The sequence below is a fragment of the Bos mutus genome, chromosome 14 (assembly GCF_027580195.1).
Source record: "Bos mutus isolate GX-2022 chromosome 14, NWIPB_WYAK_1.1, whole genome shotgun sequence".
In the NCBI taxonomy this organism is placed as follows: domain Eukaryota; kingdom Metazoa; phylum Chordata; class Mammalia; order Artiodactyla; family Bovidae; genus Bos; species Bos mutus.
Genome location: NC_091630.1, coordinates 76,761,507 through 76,780,913, shown reverse-complemented (window position 1 = coordinate 76,780,913; position 19,407 = coordinate 76,761,507). Strand labels below are relative to the sequence as shown.

General features: G+C 47.4%; 1 protein-coding gene across 1 annotated transcript in view; it reads right to left on the bottom strand.

Annotated features, from left to right (window-relative positions):
- The window catches only part of KCNQ3 (potassium voltage-gated channel subfamily Q member 3), a 299,193-nt gene extending 282,457 nt beyond the window's left edge, over positions 1-16,736 (bottom strand). Inside the window, 1 exon segment of the mRNA XM_005900734.2 lies at positions 15,972-16,736. Within this exon segment, the coding sequence (XP_005900796.2) occupies positions 15,972-16,357 (386 nt within the window). The 5' untranslated portion in view covers positions 16,358-16,736.
- Positions 16,737-19,407: the final 2,671 nt, after the last annotated feature.

Here is a 19,407-nt window from a genome sequence, read left to right as displayed (position 1 = left end):
GTCATGTATGGATGTGAGAGTTGGACTGTGAAGAAGGCTGGGCGCCAAAGAATTGATGCTTTTGAACTGTGGTGTTGGAGAAGACTCTTGAGAGTCCCTTGGACTGCAAGGAGATCCAACCAGTCCATTCTAAAGGAGATCAGTCCTGGGTGTTCTTTGGAAAGAATGATGCTAAAACTGAAACTCCAGTACTTTGGCCACGTCATGCGAACAGTTGACTCATTGGAAGAGACTCTGATGCTGGGAGGGATTGGGGGCAGGAGGAGAAGGGGACGACAGAGGATGAGATGGCTGGATGGCATCACCGACTCGATGGACGTGAGTTTGAGTGAACTCCGGGAGTTGGTGATGGACAGGGAGGCCTGGCGTGCTGCGATTTATGGGGTCACAAAGAGTCGGACATGACTGAATGACTGATCTGATCTGATCAGATCTGATAGGAAAAGCAGATTTGGCAAATTTGTAAGAAGGGCCCTGCTAACAGCCACTTCTAAAGCAAGTGTCCTGGTAGGATTGTCCAAGAGGGAATACAATAAACTACATGATGTAGATGCTTATTATCAATATATTACTTTAATATGCCCCAAGGAAATCAACCCCAAGTGTTCATTGTAAGGAATATTGCTGAAGCTCCAGTATTTCAGCCAACTGTTGCAAAGAGCTCAGTGGAAAAGACTCTGATGCTGGGAAAGAATGAAGGCAAAAGAAGAGGGCAGCAGAGAATGAGATGGTTAGACAGCATCACCAATTCAATGGACATGAACCTGAGCAAACTCTGGGAGATAGTGAAGGACAGGGAAGCCTGGCGTGCTGCGGTCCATGGGATCGTGAGGAGTTAGACATGACTTAGTGTGGCGCAGCTGGTAAAGAATCTGCCTGCAATGTGGGAGAACTGGGTTCAATCCCTGGGTTGGGAAGATCCCCTGGAGAAGGGAAAGGCTACACACTCCAGTATTCTGGCCTGGAGAATTCCGAGAAGTGTATAGTCCATGGGGTTTCAAAGAGTTGGACACGAATGAGTGACTTTCACACACACACAGAGTTGCTGAACAACAATAACAAACTGGACTGTTATACTCTTACAGGGTCCAGATGATGTTATGTCTTTTAAAGGAGAGGAGGATGGAGAGGAGGAAGAAGAGATTCCCATCTGAGGACATCAGCCTGGACAGAAGCCCATATCAGGAGGAGCCAAGCAGGGCTTATGTACAGGAAGTCCCATGAGCCAACTCCATCAGTACTGACTCTCATTTTTCATGAATTGTATGCAAGAAGCAACCTTGTTCCCAAGTTACAACCCATTTTATTCTCTCGAGAAAACATTTCAGACAAATGTCTCTATGGTTTGAATGAAAAGTCCCACCCAACAGGGTACAATTGGATTGGGTCTGTTTTATGTCCTAAGACACCTGCCAAATTGGTACTGACTGCTGTCTTGTCATTTTCGACTTCAGTCTTGTCATCTCCAAACTGCATCCTCTTCATTCTCCTAAAAGGTGGTCATCCTAGGGAAGCCAACATCCCTACAGTACACATGCTAAGTCAAACCATCGATGGGTTCCTGATTAACATACGCAGCAATGTTCAGGTGATGCAACACAGACAGAAATGTGGGAAATCTGTCCCAGGGCAAATGCTCCAAACCCAACTGCAGGACCTGTCTGCTCCTTATGCAGCTTTAGGAAGATGCTACCTCAGAATGCCACACCCCCTGTACTTTCCAAAGTGCTTCCTCATACACTGCCTCATGGGAGTCTGCATCAATCCTATACAGAAAGTATCTTCAGATTATGAGATAAGGGAGGCATCTGAATCACACAGTTAATGCAGCTTTTCAAACAACTTGTCCAACACAGTTCTAACAAACTCAGTCATCTCTGGCCACCCCACACCAAAACCGCATGTCACTGTGTCTAAAATAGGTTTTTATTCAATCCACCTTTGAAGATATTTTCCTTGCTTTTCTTCACACTGCTCTGTGGTTCAAGATGTGACAAATTTTGCTTTCATTCTGTCAAAACTTCAAAACCCAAGCTAAAAAGAGAAAGAGAGCAGGACTTTGGTTCTCGGCAAAATACCATAGAGTCACACTTGATTTATGAACATTTTAGACATCAATGGAATATTTTTAATGACTACAGATGAAAGAGGGAGCCTCCAAATAGTGCAAGAATAGTAATTCAGTATTCAATTTAATTGAAGGTAGCCTTCTGTCCTCCAAGCAGAAGGGGGAGATTAGTCAACAGGACTATGAGTAGGTTCTTTCATCTTCTCCCTGCTGTTTATACCTCCTTTGGAGAAGTCTCCCTTAACAGAAGAGACCACAGTCCCTTCCCCATTCTGCACGCCTGGATTCCTCATCTGCATTCCATTACTGCATTTGCTGGACTATTTACACGGAGTTGTTTCCAGTCTCTATCTCTGGTGGGAAAGAATTATACATGGCTCATCTCCCTCAGTGTTCTGGCTTTTACAAAGCTTGGCACTTCAGTAGGTATGTGTGGCCTTGAAATGAATGGCCATAGCATGCTAATCTGCTCCTTTCTACTGGATGCTTCCCATCACCTAGCCAAAGACATGGAACTATACTCAATATTTTGTAACAACCTATAAGGGAGAAGAATCTGAGTATGTATATATAAGGGCTTCCTTGGTAGCTCAGTTGGTAAAGAATCCGCCTGCAATGCAGGAGATTCCAGTTCAATTCCTGGGTCAGGAAAATCCACTGGAGAAGGGATAGGCTACCCACTCCAATATTCCTGGGCTTCCCTGGTGGCTCAGAGGGTAAAGAATCTACCTGCAATGCAGAAGACCTAGGTTCTATCCCTGTGTAGGGAAGATCCCCTGGAGGAGGGTATGGCAACCCACTCCAGTATTCTTGCCTGGAGAATCCCCATGGACAGAGGCACTTGGCGGGGTTGCAAAGAGTTGGACATGACTGAGTGACTAAGCACAGCACAGCACATATATAATCAAACCACTTTGCTGCACATCTGAAGCTAACACAATACTATAAATCAACTATATTCAATAAACATTTCTTAATTTAAAAAAATAGTATTTTTTTTAAAAAGCCCAAAGTGGAGAGGAAATTTGAGGAACTGTCTATACAGAATCTATGAATCTGGGAAAGCCTGTTCAGCTCAGTTAAAGGTTTTCAGGTCTGACTCCATAATAGAATCACTTTACAATGATGCCTGACGCCTTCAGAACAATGGTATCGCTTTCTGGGGTGGAACCTTCATCTGGATTCATGTACATGCTTTGTGCAGTCTGTGGGAATTTGGTCTTTTGTTTTAAAAATAAAAGTATTTTTCACTTTTTATCAAAAATTTTTAATTAGGAAGGAAATATAACCCACACATATACATATATTTCCTAGATTTTCCAATGTTAATTTCTTCATCCTGTTGGCCTCCTCTCTCTTCCCTTGTGTGCACATGGACTGTGCACTCACACACACATTTACCTAGTGTGCATGTGTGCTGAACCACCTGAAAGCAAGTTGCAGGTACCACGACCCTTCACCACTAAATATTACAGCAGGCACCTCTTTAAAAAAATTTCATCTGCATAACCATAAAGAAATTATCACACTCACGAAATTAAATTCAGATATATAATGTCCAAATTTGATGTCCTGGAATGTTATGTCCATGAAGCAAGGTGAACTGGAAGTGGCCAAACTGGAGATGGCAAGAGTGAACATCAACATTTTAGGAATCAGTGAACTAAAATAGACTAGAATCAGCAAATTTAATTCAGATGACCATTATATCTACTACTGTGGGCAAGAATCCCTTAGAAGAAATGGAGAAGACTTCCTAGTCAACAAAAAAGTCTGAAAGGCAGTACTTGGGTGCAATCTCAAAAATGACAGAATGATCTCTGTTCATTTCCAAGGCAAACCATTCAATATCATCGTAATCCAAGTCTATGCCCTGTCCAGTAATGCTGAAGAAGCTGAACAGTTCTATGAAGACCTACAAGACCTTCTAGAACTAACACCCCCAAAAGATGTCCTTTTCATTATAGGGGACTGGAATGCAAAAGTAGGATGTCAAGAGATACCTGGAGTAACAGGCAAATTTGACCTTGGCATACAAAATGAAGCAGGGCAAAGGCTAACAGAGTTTTGCCAAGAGAACACACTGGTCATAGCATACACCCTCTTCCAACAACACAAGAGAAGACTCCACACATGGACATCACCAGATGATCAATACCAAAATCAGATTGATTATATTCTCTGCAGCCAAAGATGGAGCAGCTGTACACATTCAGCAAAAACAAGACTGGGGCTGACTGTGACTCAGATTATGAACTCCTGATTGCCAAATCCAGACTAAAATTAAAGAAGGTAGGGAAAACCACTAGATCATTCAGGTATGACCTAAATCAAATCCCTTACAATTATACAGTGGAAGTGAGAAATGGATTCAAGGGATTAGATCTGATAGAGTACCTGAAGAACTATGGGCAGAGGTTAATGACATTGTACAGGAGGCAGGGATCAAGACCATCCCCAAGAAAAAGAACTGCAGAAAGGCAAAACAGTTGTCTGAGGATACCTTACAAATAGCTGAGAAAAGAAGAGATGCTAAAGGCACAGGAGAAAAGGAAAGATATACATATTTGAAGGCAGAGTACCAAAGAATAGCAAGGAGGGACAAGAAAGCCTTCCTCAGTGATCAGTGCAAAGAAACAGAGGAAAACAATAGAATGGGAAAGACTAGAGATCACGTCAAGAAAATTAGAGATACCACGGGAACATTTCGTGCAAAGATGGGCACAATAAAGGACGGAAATGGTATGGACCTAATAGAAGCAGAAGATATTAAGAACGAGTGCCAAGAATACACAGAAGAACTAGATGAAAAAGATCATCATAACCCAGATAACCATGATGGTGTGATCACTCACCTAGAGCCAGACATCCTGAAATTCAAAATCAAGTGGGCCTTAGGAAGCATCACTATGAACAAAGCCAGTGGAGGTGATGGAATTCCACTTGAGCTATTTCAAATCCTAAAATATGATGCTGTGAATGTTCTGCACTCAATATGCCAGAAAATTTGGAAAAATCAGCAGTGGTCACAAGACTGGAAAAGGTCAGTTTTCATTCCAATCCCAAAGAAAGGCAATGCCAAAGAATGTTCAAACCACCACACAATTGCAGTCATCTCACATGCTAGCAAAGTAATGCTCAAAATTCTCCAACAGTCTCCAACAGTCTTCTCAAATGTCTCCAATTGAGACTTCAACAATACACGAACCCAAACTGGATTTAGAAAAGGCAAAGGAACCAGAGATCAAATTGCAAACATCTGTTGGATCATCAAAAAAGCAAGAGAGCTCCAGAAAAACATCTATTTCTGCTTTATTGACTACGTCAAAGCCTTTGACTATGTGGATCACAACAAACTGGAAAATTCTTAAAGAGATGGGAATACCAGACCATCTGACCTGCCTCCTGAGAAATCTGTATGTAGGTCAAGAAACAACAGTTAGAAACAGACATGGAACAATGGACTGGTTCCAAATTGGGAAAAGAGTACATCAAGGCTGTATTTTGTCACCCTGCTTATTTAACTTGTATGGAGAGTACATCATGTGAAATGCCAACCTGGATGAAGCACAAGCTGGAATCAAGATTGCAGAGAGAAATATCAATAACCTCAGATACACAGATGACACCACCCTTATGGAAGAAAGTGAAGAAGAACTAAAGAGTCTCTTGACGAAAGTGAAAAAGGAGAGTGAAAAAGTTGGCTTAAAACTCAATATTCAGAAAACTAAGATCATGGCATCCGGTCCATCACTTCATGGCAAACAGATGGGGAAACAATAGAAACAGTGAGAGACTTTATTTTGGGGGGCTCCAAAATCACTACACATGATGACAGCAGCCATGAAATTAGAAGATGCTTGCTCCTTGGAAGGAAAGCTAAGACCAACCTAGACAGCATATTAAAAAGCAGAGATATTACTTTACCAACAAAGGTCTGTCTAGTTAAAGCTATGGTTTTTCCCGTAGTCATGTATGGATGTGAGAGTTGGGCTATAAAGAAAACTGAGCACCGAAGAATTGATGCTTTTGAACTGTGGTGTTGGAGAAGACTCTTGAGAGTCCCTTGGACTGCAAGGAGATCCAACCAGTCAATCCTAAAGGAAATCAACTCTGATTCTTCATTGGAAGGACTGATGCTGAAGCTGAAGCTCCAATACTTTGGCCACCTGATGGGAAGAACTGACTCACTGGAAAAGACCCTGATGCTGGGAAAGACTGAAGGCAGGGAGAGAAGGGGATGACAGAGGATGAGATGGTTGGATGGTATCACCAACTCAATAGACATGAGTTTGAGCAAGCTCCAGGAGTTGGTGATGGAGAAGGAAGCCTGGCGTGATGCAGTCCATGGGGTCGCAAAGAGTCAGACATGACTGAGCGACTGAACTGAACTGATAAAATATCATCGAATATGGACTCCATGTTCAAATTTGCTTAATTGTCCCTATAATATTTTATTGTTATTCATTTTTTTAATTCACAGTCCAATCAAGAGTCATGAATTGCATTGGCTTATGTTTTTTCCAGCTTTATTCACATACAATGGACATGTAACATTGTGTACATTTAAGGTACACAATATGATGATTAAATACACATGTATCTTATGAAATGATAACTACAACAAACACATAAACACAACCAACAACTTACACAGTTTATTTACTCATTATTTTGGTGAGAAGTGTTAGGATCTGTTCTCTTTAGCAACTTTCAACTATACAACAGAGTTATTTTTAAATACTGTCACCACACTGTTCATTAGAACCCAGAACCTATCATCTTATAAGTAAAAGTCTTTACCCCTTAACCATCTTAATCCATTTCCTGTACCACCACCAATTGGTTGCCCCCGACAACCACCAATCTGATCTCCAGTGCTCAGTTCAATTTTTTTAGATTGCATTTATAAGTGAGACAATACAGTACTTGTCTCTGACGTATGTCTCTTAGCATAATGCCCTAATGATTCATCCATGTTGCTGCAAATAGCAAGATTTCCTTCTTTTTACGGCTGGAAAATATTCTATCTCATGTATATATCACATTTTCTTTATCCATTCATCCATCAATGGGCACTCAAGCTGTTTCCGTATCTTGCCTATTGTAAATAATACTGCAGTGAACACGGGACTGCAAATAGCTCTTCAAGATACTGATTTCATCTCCTTTGGATATATATATCCAGAAGTGGGATTGCTGGAGCATATGGTAGCTCTATTTTTAAGTTTTTGAGGAATCTCCATGCTGTTCTCCATAGTGGCTGCACCAGTTTACATTCTCACCAACAGTGCATAAGGGATCCCTTTTCTCCACATCCTCACCAACACTTTCTATTTCTTGTCTTTTTGATGATAACCATTCTGACAGGTGCGAGGTGGTATCTCACTGCATTTTAAATTTGCATTCCCCTGATGCTCAATGATGCTGAGCACCTTTTCACGTGCCATCTGTATATCTTCTTGGAAAAATATTTATTCAGATTCTCTGCCCATTTTTAAAATCAGAGTATTTGCTTTCTTGCTACAGAGTTGTACGAATTATTTATATATTTTGGATTTTATCCTCTTATCAAATACATGGTTGCAAATATTTTCTCCCTTATCATAGTTGCCTTTTCATTTGGTTGATCCCTTCTTTTGCGGTGCTGAAATCTGATGTAGTCCACTTGTTGATTTTCAAGCATTGCACCTGGCTGTCATGTGCGTTCAGCCTCCTTAAACAGAAAGTTTTCCTCATTTTTGTTTGTTCTCATCACACAGACCCTTTGGAAGAGACCATGCCAGATATCTTGCAGGGTGTCCCACCATTTGACTTTGTCTGTTATTTCTTCATGATTAGTTTCAGGTCAGTTTAGGCATGATTGCACGTATGTTGTAAATTTCCACTGAATTATTCAGGAGAAGGGTAGGGTCAGTTGCCCTCATTACATACAAGTTGAATGGTTTTGGTTCAGGTGCAATCTGCCAGATTTCTCTTAAGGTCCCCTGTAGAAGGAAATGGCAACCCACTCCAGTATTCTTGCCTGGGAAATTCCACGGACAGAGGAGCCTGGTGGGCTACAGTCCGTGGGGTCGCAAGAATCAGACATGACTTCACGACTAAACCACCACCACCTACCTTCATGCCTAGTTGATACACACTTATATCAAAGTCTGAGAAGCCTTGTTATTCAAAGTGTGGGCTACAGACCAGCTGCACTGGTTTCCCGTGGGAACTTTCCAGAAATGCAGCTCTAAATTGCCTCACTCTGAAAGCGAGAGTGTCGATACCTTTCCATTACTCTTCTGGTGCACCGCCTTCCTTCCACAGAGGAGAATGGTAACGTGGCGAAGAGAGCGCCACCTAGTGGGTGGAGGACTCCTGTGTGATCCCAACTCCACCACCTTAGTTTCAAGATCCTGGGTCAGTCACATAACTTCTGAGCATCTGTCATGCATTTATGAAAGGGAGATACTGGGCACCTTCTCTTCAAGCATGAACGGCCACTTGATGTTAGCCTGTTTCCTAGAAAGTGAACCTGGTGTACCTGTGGTCCTTGTTGTTCCCAGCATACAGTCTCATGGCTTCCCAGAGACCTGATGCTGTGGGTTGCTGTGTCCACCCCTCGGCTTCTTCATTCTGCTTGAACAGTTTGACAGTGTCATAAAAAAGAGAAAGGAAGAGATCAAGGAGTTCATAAAATGAAAAATCAAATGAGATTATTAGAAAGGGAAGGGGGCTGTGGATTTTGGTGGGGGGGGGGTGTGGTGGGCAAGAAGAAGGCAGATTAAATACAGTTGAGAGGAAAAGCAAGAAAGAAACAACATTTACTGAAGTCTACCATGGTGAGTTGACTCATTAGAAAAGACTCTGATGCTGGGAGGGATTGGGGGCAGGAGGAGAAGGGGACAACAGAGGATGAGATGGCTGGATGGCATCACTGACTCGATGGATGTGAGTCTGGGTGAACTCTGGGAGTTGGTGATGGACACGGAGGCCTGGCGTGCTGTGATTCATGGGGTTGCAAAGAGTCGGAGACAACTGAGCGACTGAACTGAACTGAACTGAACCACGGTGCTGGTGGGGGTCATGGAGAGGATGTGACCCGTGAGCTGGCTCCTTATCCCTCTAGTGCTGGGACTCTATCCTCTGCCCACTGTTGCCACAGTGGGAGCCATGTTGAAGGGTGCAGTCTTGAGTGAGCATGTGTTGTTGAAACCATCTGGATGGTATATGTTACTGTATCCCACAAAGGCTTCTATATAAACCTTTAAGATGCTGGAAGGCAGTGTAAATATCTACCTCTCTTGCTGCCCATGACAAGCCCCATATACAAGTTCTCTGATTCTCAAGCCCAACACCTACTCATCCAGAGTGGCTTGCTTCTTTCTTGGGTTTCTCCTTGCCATCCATGTACTCCACCAATTTCAGATTTCACCTGAGGTTGCAAATCAACACAATGCAATGTTTACGGGTTTAACATCATCACCTTGATTAAATTTCACAGCAACCCTGAGGGGCAGGCATTATTATCTACATATCAGAAAGAAACTGAAATCCAAGAAAGTTGAGCAAATTGCTCTAGGTCACAAAGCAAGGAAATAGCAAACCCATGTCTGACTCCAAAGACCATGCTCTTACCAATGAGAAAGAATGATACAATATAGAACACCTCAAACCTGTCAGGATGACTATTATCACAAAAAACAAAACACAGCAAGTATTAGTGAAGATGTGGAGAAATAGCAAGCCTTACATATTGTTGGAAAGTGAAAGTGTTAGTCATTCAGTTGGGTCTGACTCTGTGACGGGCTCCTCTGTCCATGGAATTCTCCAGGAAAGAATACTGGAATGGGTAGCCATTCCCTTCTCTGAGGATTTCCTGACCCAGGGATCAAACCTGGGTCTCCTGCATTGCAGGCAGATTCTTTACCATCTGAGCCACCTGGGAAGCATGAGTTTGAGCAAACTCAGGGTCGTAAGTTTGAGCAAACCCCTGGAGACAGTGAAGCACAGGCAAGCCTTGATTACTGCAGTCCATGGGTCCATGGGCTCACAAAGAGTCAAATATGACTTAGTGACGGAACGACAACAAACAGTGCTGGTGGAAAAGCAAATGGTGCAGCTGGAAAGCAGCATGGAGGTGTCCCAAAAATTAAAAAATAGGACTACCATGTGATTCAGCAGCCCCACTTCTGAGAATTTACTCAAAATATTATTATCAGGATCTCAAAGAGATATTAGCACTTCTATGCTTATTGAAATACTATTCACATTAGCCAAGATGTGGAAACATCCTAAATGTCCATCCACAGATGAATGGATAAAGAAAATGGAATACCACTCAGTCTTAAGGGAATTCTGCAGTATGTGACAACACAGATGGACCCTGAGGGCATTATGCTAAGTGAAATAAGACATTCACAGAATGACAAACGCTGCATGAGTCTACTTATATGAGGATCTAAAACAAATTCCTGGAGTTAAAGGGTGATATGGTGGTTGCTAGGAGCTGGAGGGAGGGAGGAAGAGAGGGTGACCAGCCAACAGGCAACCCACTCCAGTGTTCTTGCCTGGAGAATCCCAGGGACAGGGGAGCTTGGCGGGCTGCCGTCTATGGGGTCACACAGAGTCGGACACGACTGAAGTGACTTAGCAGCAGCAGCAGCAGCAGCCAACAGGCATTAAGTGTCGGTTAAGCAAGGGGAGCGATCAGCCGTACAACCCTGTACCTACAGTCAACAACAGCATGCTGTACACTTAAATATTTGTTAAGAGGGTAGATTTCGTGTTAAGTGTTCTTATTACAGTAACATAAAAATTTTAAGAAAGAATGAGAACTCAAAATCCTTGGTTCTCAATAATGAGAAGGAAACTGACAAAACTGAAGAAGAAAATGCAAAGAGGAAATTAATAGGGTAAGGAAAAAAGTGAGGATGAACTGAGGTGGTTAAGAAGACCAATACCTTGTGGGAAATGAGAAAGAATGAGCTACATGGAGGCAGAAAAAGAGGAGAATGGGATGAACAGAGCCAGAGAAACACAATAGTTGAGAGAACTGAATCCAGCATTGTCTAGAAAAGAAAAACAATGTCCCATCAGTAATCAGTTAGTAAGTGGTAGCATTGGGAGAAGGCGATGGCACCCCACTCCAGTACTCTTGCCTGGAAAATCCCATGGATGGAGGAGCCTGGTGGGCTGCAGTCCATGGGGTCGTTGGGAGTCGGACATGACTGAGCGACTTCCCTTTCACTTTTCACTTTCATGCATTGGAGAAGGAAATGGCAACCCACTCCAGTGTTCTTGCCTGGAGAATCCCAGGAATGGAGGAGCCTGGTGGGCTGCCGTCTATGGGGCCGCACAGAGTCGGACACGACCGGCGACTCAGCAGCAGCAGCAGCAGCATTTGGGGGAATTGCTGTTGAAGGGACTCCTTCTGCCTGGGATGGAAGGTTGACCAGATGGCCAAGCTCTGAGATGGCTGCTAATACTAACATTATTGTTAAATTATATTAAAATATTACTAACATATTATTAGACTGTATGTTCTATAGGGGCAGAGATTAGACTGTTTTGTTTTGCTGGATTTTGTTTACTGCTATAATCCCAATGTCTAGAAGAATGCCAGGCACAGAGAAGGCATTTATATTGACTGAGTAACATTAATAACACAAATGACTATCTATTATTGAGCATTTCTTCTATGTAAGGTGCTCTTAGCTCAATAAAGTCTACATTAATCACATTTTTTAGATGAAGAAATTGAAACTTGGAGATCCAGCAACTTTCCCAAGACCATACCAGCTGTAAGAGGCAAAGCAAGTTTGGGAAATTAAGTTTCTCTTACTTCAAAGATTTGCGAAGACTCTGCCTTACTAATGAGGGGTCTTGGTGAGAGGCCAGCATCTCTCCTCCACCTTGAGGACTGCAGACCCTTTAGTCAATACACTAAGTCCACCAGCCAGGCCCTTCTTTACCTTCCAGAGCAGCTGCTGGGTCTGAGAGCCCCACCTCTCAGCCTTGGGGCCAATCCACCTCAGAATGCGATCAGTGTGCCTCTCTTATGAGCACTTCCCCTTGGTCTATCAACAGGTGGGCGACTGATCACCCCTACTGGTCCGGGAGAGGCAGTCAGGACAGGATGACAGTATGGTGCCAATCCAGCAATATGCCAAGATGAAGCCAGCAACTTCCCACTAACAGGCCCGGAAGTGGGAGTCCCCAGACAGCCACAGTGGCAGAAGGGTATGACTTATAAGGAGATTCTAGTTCAGAATCAACTAATAAATGCTTCATGCCTACTAGTAGGCTCATTTCATTCATACACCCTACTTTCTTTAGCCTAAAAACCAACCTGGTGATGGGGCAGTGTGATCACCCCCAATTTATGGGTCTTGCACAACCTGGCTCATGCAGGCGCATGCTCATGCGGGTCTCTTCCCTCAGAGACCGAAGGCAGAGTCCAGAGGTGAACTTCAAGTCCAGCCCATTTTCAACAATATTGGAATCCTTTTCAGCCATGCAGCTTAAGATACAGAAAAGAGATCAGCCTTGCTGAGCTCAGAGTGTGGTCTCCGACCTTTTCCTTTACCCCTTGTCCACCTTAGAACTTCTGAGCGCAGTTCTCATCATTGACCTTCCACGATGCTGACCACTTATTATTGTTGTGAAGACTGTAACACACACCATGCAGAACAAAGTCTCGGTGAACCTGAGAGGATTCTCTCACTCGTCCATTCAGCAAATGCTTACTGGGTATCCACCAGGAGCCCAGCAAGCCTGCAGGGGACTGAGGTTGCTAAGGAACAACACAGTTCCTCCTCAAAGGAGCTCTCAGTCCGTGTGGGGGAGATGAGCAAGCAGATCAGTCCGGTGCAGAATCTTACAGTTAGGATGCTGCCAAGGACAGGCCATTCTAACCAGCTGGCGGGTCAGGGAGAAACTTCCCCGGAGGAGGTGACCCAAGAACTCAGCCAGGGTGAAAGCGAGTAGCCAGGAAAAAGCAAGGGATGGGCGTTTAAGACAAGGGGAGCAGGGGCGGTGGGATGGGGGTGGAAGGTCTTTGATGTTCACATTTGCTGTATTCTCTGCCTTTAGGATAGAAGCAAGAAATAACATCTCATGGGTCTGGTTCATTTTTGAGTTTGTTTGCTTTTTTTAAGCATGCACTAGTCTATGAGACCACGATCAGCCCAATATCCTGGCTCTCTTGTGCCATTAACCACAGCCCAGCATAAGATAATGGTTGCTTTAAAGCACAAATTTCAGGGCCTTGCAAAATCCTGAATCATCAATGAAAGGTTTGGTTTTGTTCACTTGACTAGGCTTGCTCCTCAGCGGGAGGGAAGGTGTACAGTGCCTCCACTAATGAGTTGAAATTCAAGTGTCAGGAGCCCAAACCCGACCCGACAGGGTTTTCCTGTGGAATGCCCGATTAATCAGAATTCCAACCCTGGCACCACACAGGCCACGTTCTGTCTCCCCAACACTGCAATTCCCTGGGCTTTGAGCAGCCCCTCCTTCGATTCCAGATCCATTTCCAGCCATTTGCCAACCATGAGCTAGGAAGGGGAGGCAGAGACATGACAGAGTCGTCTGTTACCAAGGGGGCAAGGGGCACCCAGGGATGCCTCGTGAAATACCCAGAGTCCTGAAATTGTTGGCAGAGGGTCATAACTGGGATCCCAGCTTAGAAACAAGAGATGACCCCCAGCATTCAAATGTGAGCTCCAGAAACTCAACCATGTGACCCTGGACAAATGGTTCTATCTGTTTTGGTTTCCATATTCTCATCCATCAAATACAGGTAACAATTCCCACGTCATGAAACTGCGACAAGAACTAAATGAAATAAATAATTTGCATGTGCAAAAGTACCTCGCTAGGTATGCAATTCTTCTTTCTTCCACAATGTAAAATTTTCCTGGATCCTCTCTGGGAAACTGAGGTTACATACTGGTATTCCCAAACCTGCTTCCAAGTGATGGAATAATTCTAGAGAAGGATAAAATCGGGCCTAAGCTATCCCCTCCCCAGAATGTCCAAGAAGGGGCAAGAGTGCTGGCTGGGAAGGGTGAAGGAAGAGAGAGCCCACAAACTCCAGTGGGACCCCAGGTTCAGAAGGCAGCCAGTATGTACAGAACGCCATTTATGTCAAAAGGACGTGTAAGGCCGTGCATGCTTGTGTGCACTCAAGTAATTTGTATGCCTTATTATCGCATATTCCAGTATTATCATCAGTTCAATTTGACTAAATACAGCACTAGAGACAGAGATGAATATATTTTAATCCCTTTTTATCAACTGATGAAAGCAAACAGAAGAGCAATTGCTAACCCTTCTCTCCAGCCACTAACACCTGCAAATACACGCAGACCTGGATGCCAAAGGCTACATTCCCCCCTGCCCCGACCCTCAAAAAAACAACAACCCATATTCCTGGTTGGATGCCTTTCGTGCCTCAGTTTCAGGCAGGCTTCAGGAACCTCTCGGATGAAACCTGTTGCCAAGCCTGAGGTCCTGTGCGGAGGCCCCACCTGGTGGTCAAATCTGGAACTGCCTTTCCAACCAAGGAAGATTGGCAGGTAGTGTTTAACTCCAAGGCTCCCTGAACTCCTTTCCACCCATTAGTCGTCGGTCAATTGGAGAAGGACAGAGAGGAATATTCACTGCTAAAAGTACAAGCTGAAGGGTCAAGGTCTTGGTCACTTCCCCGTCAAAAGCCTGGTAATGGTACAGCTTCCTAAGGAGCAGCCATCAGAATGACTAAGCCACAAAGAGGAAGCAAGGGGTACCTGGAAGTGCCCTGCCAGCCCGGCGCGGGTGGGGCGGGGGTGGGGGGTGGAGTCGGGCGGGGGGTGCATGTTAACAACCCCGACTTCTCCTCCTGGGAAAGTAGCCTCCACTGTCATCCTACCTTCCCCAAACACAGCAGGATATTTTATCCAGAGCATTGGGCGCAAAAGAAGTTCCATCTTCCTGCCCATCACGCACTTACATTCTGGCTTGAAACAGACTCTTTCCAGGGGAAGGATGCTTGGGGGCAAAGCTTCAGCCCAGGCCCCTTCACACGCCCTCTGCCCTGGCCCGGCCACAGCAAGAGACGGGAAGGAGTTGAGGTGGAGGGGATGATAAGACCAAATTATGGAGATGTTTCAGCCAAAATTATCCCTGGCCCTCATCGACTGGCAAGGTGAAGCCCCCACCCCTCATTCCAGGCTTAGAGCCGGAGAATCATAGTTCCCCCTTCATCCCTCTCTCTCATTAACTTCCCTAAAAAGAACCCCAAAAGATGCATGTTGGCCAGCCCCAGTCCCCAAATGGAGCAAACCACGTTCCTTTCCACACCAGAATGGAGCCCGAAAAAGGGCAGCACAAGCAAGCAATCGATAGCCGCGCTCACACTCACACACACACACCCCACTGTGGGCAGTGTACCACTCCCATCCCCAACTGCAGGATGTATCATCTAAACTCAGCAGCGATCCCAAGTAGAAGGGACCCACCCCAAGCAGAAACACAGAGCGCATGGGAGGATCCGCTTTATCCCGTTCAACCTCCTCGTTAATTAAGAAAAACCACAGAATTCTTTTAAGCTTGGCTACCAACATCCGGAGATGGTGCCACAAACGCGCACCCGCGCGCGCGCACAGAGGTACCAATTCGATCCCCAAATCAGCTGAGGAGCCACGCGTGGATTTTTTTTTAAGCCTTGGGGTTCAACTCCCAGGTGTCCAACACCCTGAGAGTGGTCCACAGACACACAGGCATACACAGCAGAGGGCAGGCTGCTCTCCAATTCGGTGGACGGGCGCCCCTGGACTTGGAAGCCCCAGAGCCGTCCTCGGCTCCAACCCGCACCCCGAACCCCTCCACCTCACGCACCGCCTCCGAGGGGCGCCCGGAGAGGCCCGGTACTCACACGAGCGCGTGGTAGAGCAGCGCCCAGCCCCGCGGTCTCTCGAGGGCGTCGTAGATCAAAGTTTGGATGCGTCTGTACTTGGCGTTGTTCCTCTTGACTGGGCGGCTCAGGGGCGTCTTGGCCAGGAGCCCGATGCCCTGCGGGGTCCTCCGCTGCCCCTCGTCGCGGCCGCCGCCCTCCAGCAGCAGGGTCCCGTCTTTGTCAGCTCCGGCTCCCAGCGCCAAGGTGACTTGCTCCACGTCGCCCGGCGCTAGCCCCACTTTCCGCTCCTCGTCGCCGGCCGCTGCCGCGTCCCCTCCGGCCGGGTTAGCGGCCCCGCCGCCTCCGCCGCCCCCGTCGCCGCCGCCGCCAGCCGCCCCCGCCGGCCTGCGCGCCTTGAGCCCCATCTGCCTCGCCCCCGCCGGCCGCTTCGCCTTCTCCGCTGCTGCTCGGGGAAGAAGGGGCGCTCGGGCTGCGTGGAAGAGGCGGCGGCGGCGGCTGCAAGCCCGGGAACTCCAATGCCATGATCCGCGCGCCCCTCCCCACCAGCCCCCCCTCCCAAAAGCAGGCTAAGGCGGGGCCCCGGGGGGCAGGGGGAAAGGGTCACATCCCGCGCGGTTCCGCCGCGGGACCCCGAGGGGCGCGGGCCGGGGGCTGCGGGAAGCGGGCGAGGGCGCGCGAGGCTGGCGCGGAGGCGCTAGGGCGCGCGGCGGCTGGGGCCCGGCACCGGCGCTCCCGGGCGGCGGCGGCGGCGGCGGCACCCGGGCCGGCGAGCCCGAGACAGCATCGCAGTTTATTTACAAGCCCGGGGCCAGCCGCCCTCCCTCCCTCCCGCCCGCCACACGCGCCGCCGCCGCCGCCGCCTCCTCCCGCCTCCGCGCTCCCCCCGGCGCCCCTCCCCGCCCGCTCCAGCCTCAGCCTCGCTCCGGCGGCCGCAGCAGCGGCGAGCGAGCGCGCCGCGGGCCGAGCGCACGCCGCCTCCCTCCCGCCCTCGCCGGGGTGGGGCCCCATTGTCCCGCCCCGTCGCGGCCGGAGGCCCACGGCGGCGCCCCGCCCCTCCCCGCGCCCCTACCCCGCGCGCCCCGCGGCCCGGGATCGCCGGTGCGCGCGGCTGCGGCCGCGGTGCGAGACTCCCCGCGCTCCCGTGGGCGTTGGGGCTTTCCCCGAGCCGGGCGTAGAGGGAAAAGACAAAAAGAGCAGGAGGGACGGAGTGGGTGGGAGGGGGGGTCATGGTCTCTTTTTCCCGTTCTTGCATCTTCAGATTTTTCTAGTCACCTCCCAACCCTGCTTCTTGGCTTGGGAAGTAAAATCCAAGTTGCTGGGGTGGCCAAGGCGGAGCGCACCGGGGACCCACCCGCTCGGGGGCAGCGATGCTCGTGGCTCTGCATTCGTGGTTCGTTCCGCCCTCACGCCCCTGACCCTTGAATGGCACCTCCGCCAGCTAGCGAGAGCAGAGGGCGAAGAAATAGGACACGGGGAATCGGTTTCGCTCCTAACTTGTGCTCTTGGCAGGTCCTTCCCTCTCTGAGTTTCTGCTCATTCATTCAGTGACTAAACCCACGTGAGGTCCTTGTGCTCAGAGAGCTTGCCTTCTCGAAAGGTAGAAAACAATAACGGCGAAACACACGGGGAACGGCATAATTTCCTCCGTGGGTAATTCAAGGAGGAAAGAAAATAGGCGTGCAGGGCTAGAAGCGGGGAATTTCTTTAAATTGTCTGTCCCTGGGAGGCCTCACCGTGGAGGTGATATTTTGGAGGCGAGATGAAATGGCAAGCTGGAGCAACTACGTTAAATGTCCAGAAGCGCCTTCCAGGCAGCAGAACAGCAAGTGCAAAGGTGAAGGACGGCTTGAGCTTCTTGAGCTCCAGGGAGAGAAGAGGAAGGTGAGGCCTCAGTTGAGGAGGAGGAGGGGGAGGGAGGGTGGGGGTGGACTATATCTTGTTAATTCACTAGGGTCTTGCCCTTTGAACCTGACTCCCTCCCTCCCTCCCACCGTGCCCACCACCATTAGAGGAAACCCTTCATTCCAGCTGCCCTGGTACCTTGTGCTGCGTGCTAAGTGAGTTCAGTCGTGTCCGACTCTTTGTGACCCGATGGACTGTAGCCCATCAGGCTCCTCTGTCCATGGGATTCTCCAGGCAAGAATCCTTGAGTGGGTTTGCCATGCCCTCTTCCAGGGGACCTTCCTGACCCATGGATCCAACCTGTGTATGTTGAGTCTCCTGCATTGGCAGGCGAATTCCTTACCACTAGCGCCCCCTGGGAAGTACCTGGCGCCTCCTTTGATTTTCCCTCTTTCCCTCTTGTAAGCTGGCTTGGGTGGGGGGAGGGGCTGTGAGCAAGGCCAAGCCTAGGATCTACCCCTAGAGTACAGAATGGAGTGATCTGAAGGCCTGCATGTGAACTGGGGCTCTGGATTCGCTTGGAGGAAAGGAGAGTGAAAGGGAGAGGAGGGCAGGGGCCTGGAGGAGAGACAGCACGGGGAAAAGGAGAAAGGATGAGGGAAGGGAGAAGGGATGGGGGAGGGGAGATGGATGGGGGAGGGGCAGCAAGAAAACGGAGTGGATGTATGGGGTGAGGAAGGAGGGGGGGACCTATATGAATGACTATCATAGGGAAGAGCCTCAGAATTCTCAGAACCAAGAAGGCTGAAGTTTCAAGAAGGGAGTTTAGAAAAATGGGAGTTAAACTGTACTGCAAGGCTGAAGCCCTTAAAATGGTGTTGTACAGGCACAAAAATATACTGCTTGGTGCAACAGAATAGTTTGTCCAGAAAGTGTCTCTAATATGAGAACTTTATATAAAAGAAGTCATCAAAACCCAGTGAACAAAAATTGTTCCTTGGTCAGTGGGCTGTGGGGTGAGTTTTGTGAAGACTACATAAACTGGTAGATGGAAACGGGACTCTATGAATGGCAAAACCCCCATAAAAGTTCATGAATAGATGAATGCTCAACAATGAGTTGGAACATGTAAGTAACCAGTCAGTGCAAACCCTGGGAAGGAGGAACAGTATGGAGAAAGGGAATCCCCTCCGGTGAGAAAAGTCCCAAACAGAAGGGGGGACACCTGAAGTGGGCTCCCTGACATCTTTTACCCTCCACCCCCCAAATACCAACACATGCCTGTACTTTCTGCCCCAGCCCAATCCCAACTACCTAGAAAAATTCTGCCCTCTGTATTTGAACACCTTGTATAAAGTTACCCTTCTCCCCCAATCCCTTTCTGTTTTATTTACTCATTACATTTATCACTGTCTGAAATGGTCATATTTGCATTTTGTTTACTATTCTGTCTCTAAACAAATGCAAGGGCTCAGCATCCTAGAAGAACGCCTGTTATTTATAATAGTAACCTCTCAATACTTATTGCCAGCATGAGATAACAATGAATAAATGAATGCAGAATGCAAAGACCCCAGAACAATGGTTGGCACCTAATGAAGCATTCACTGTA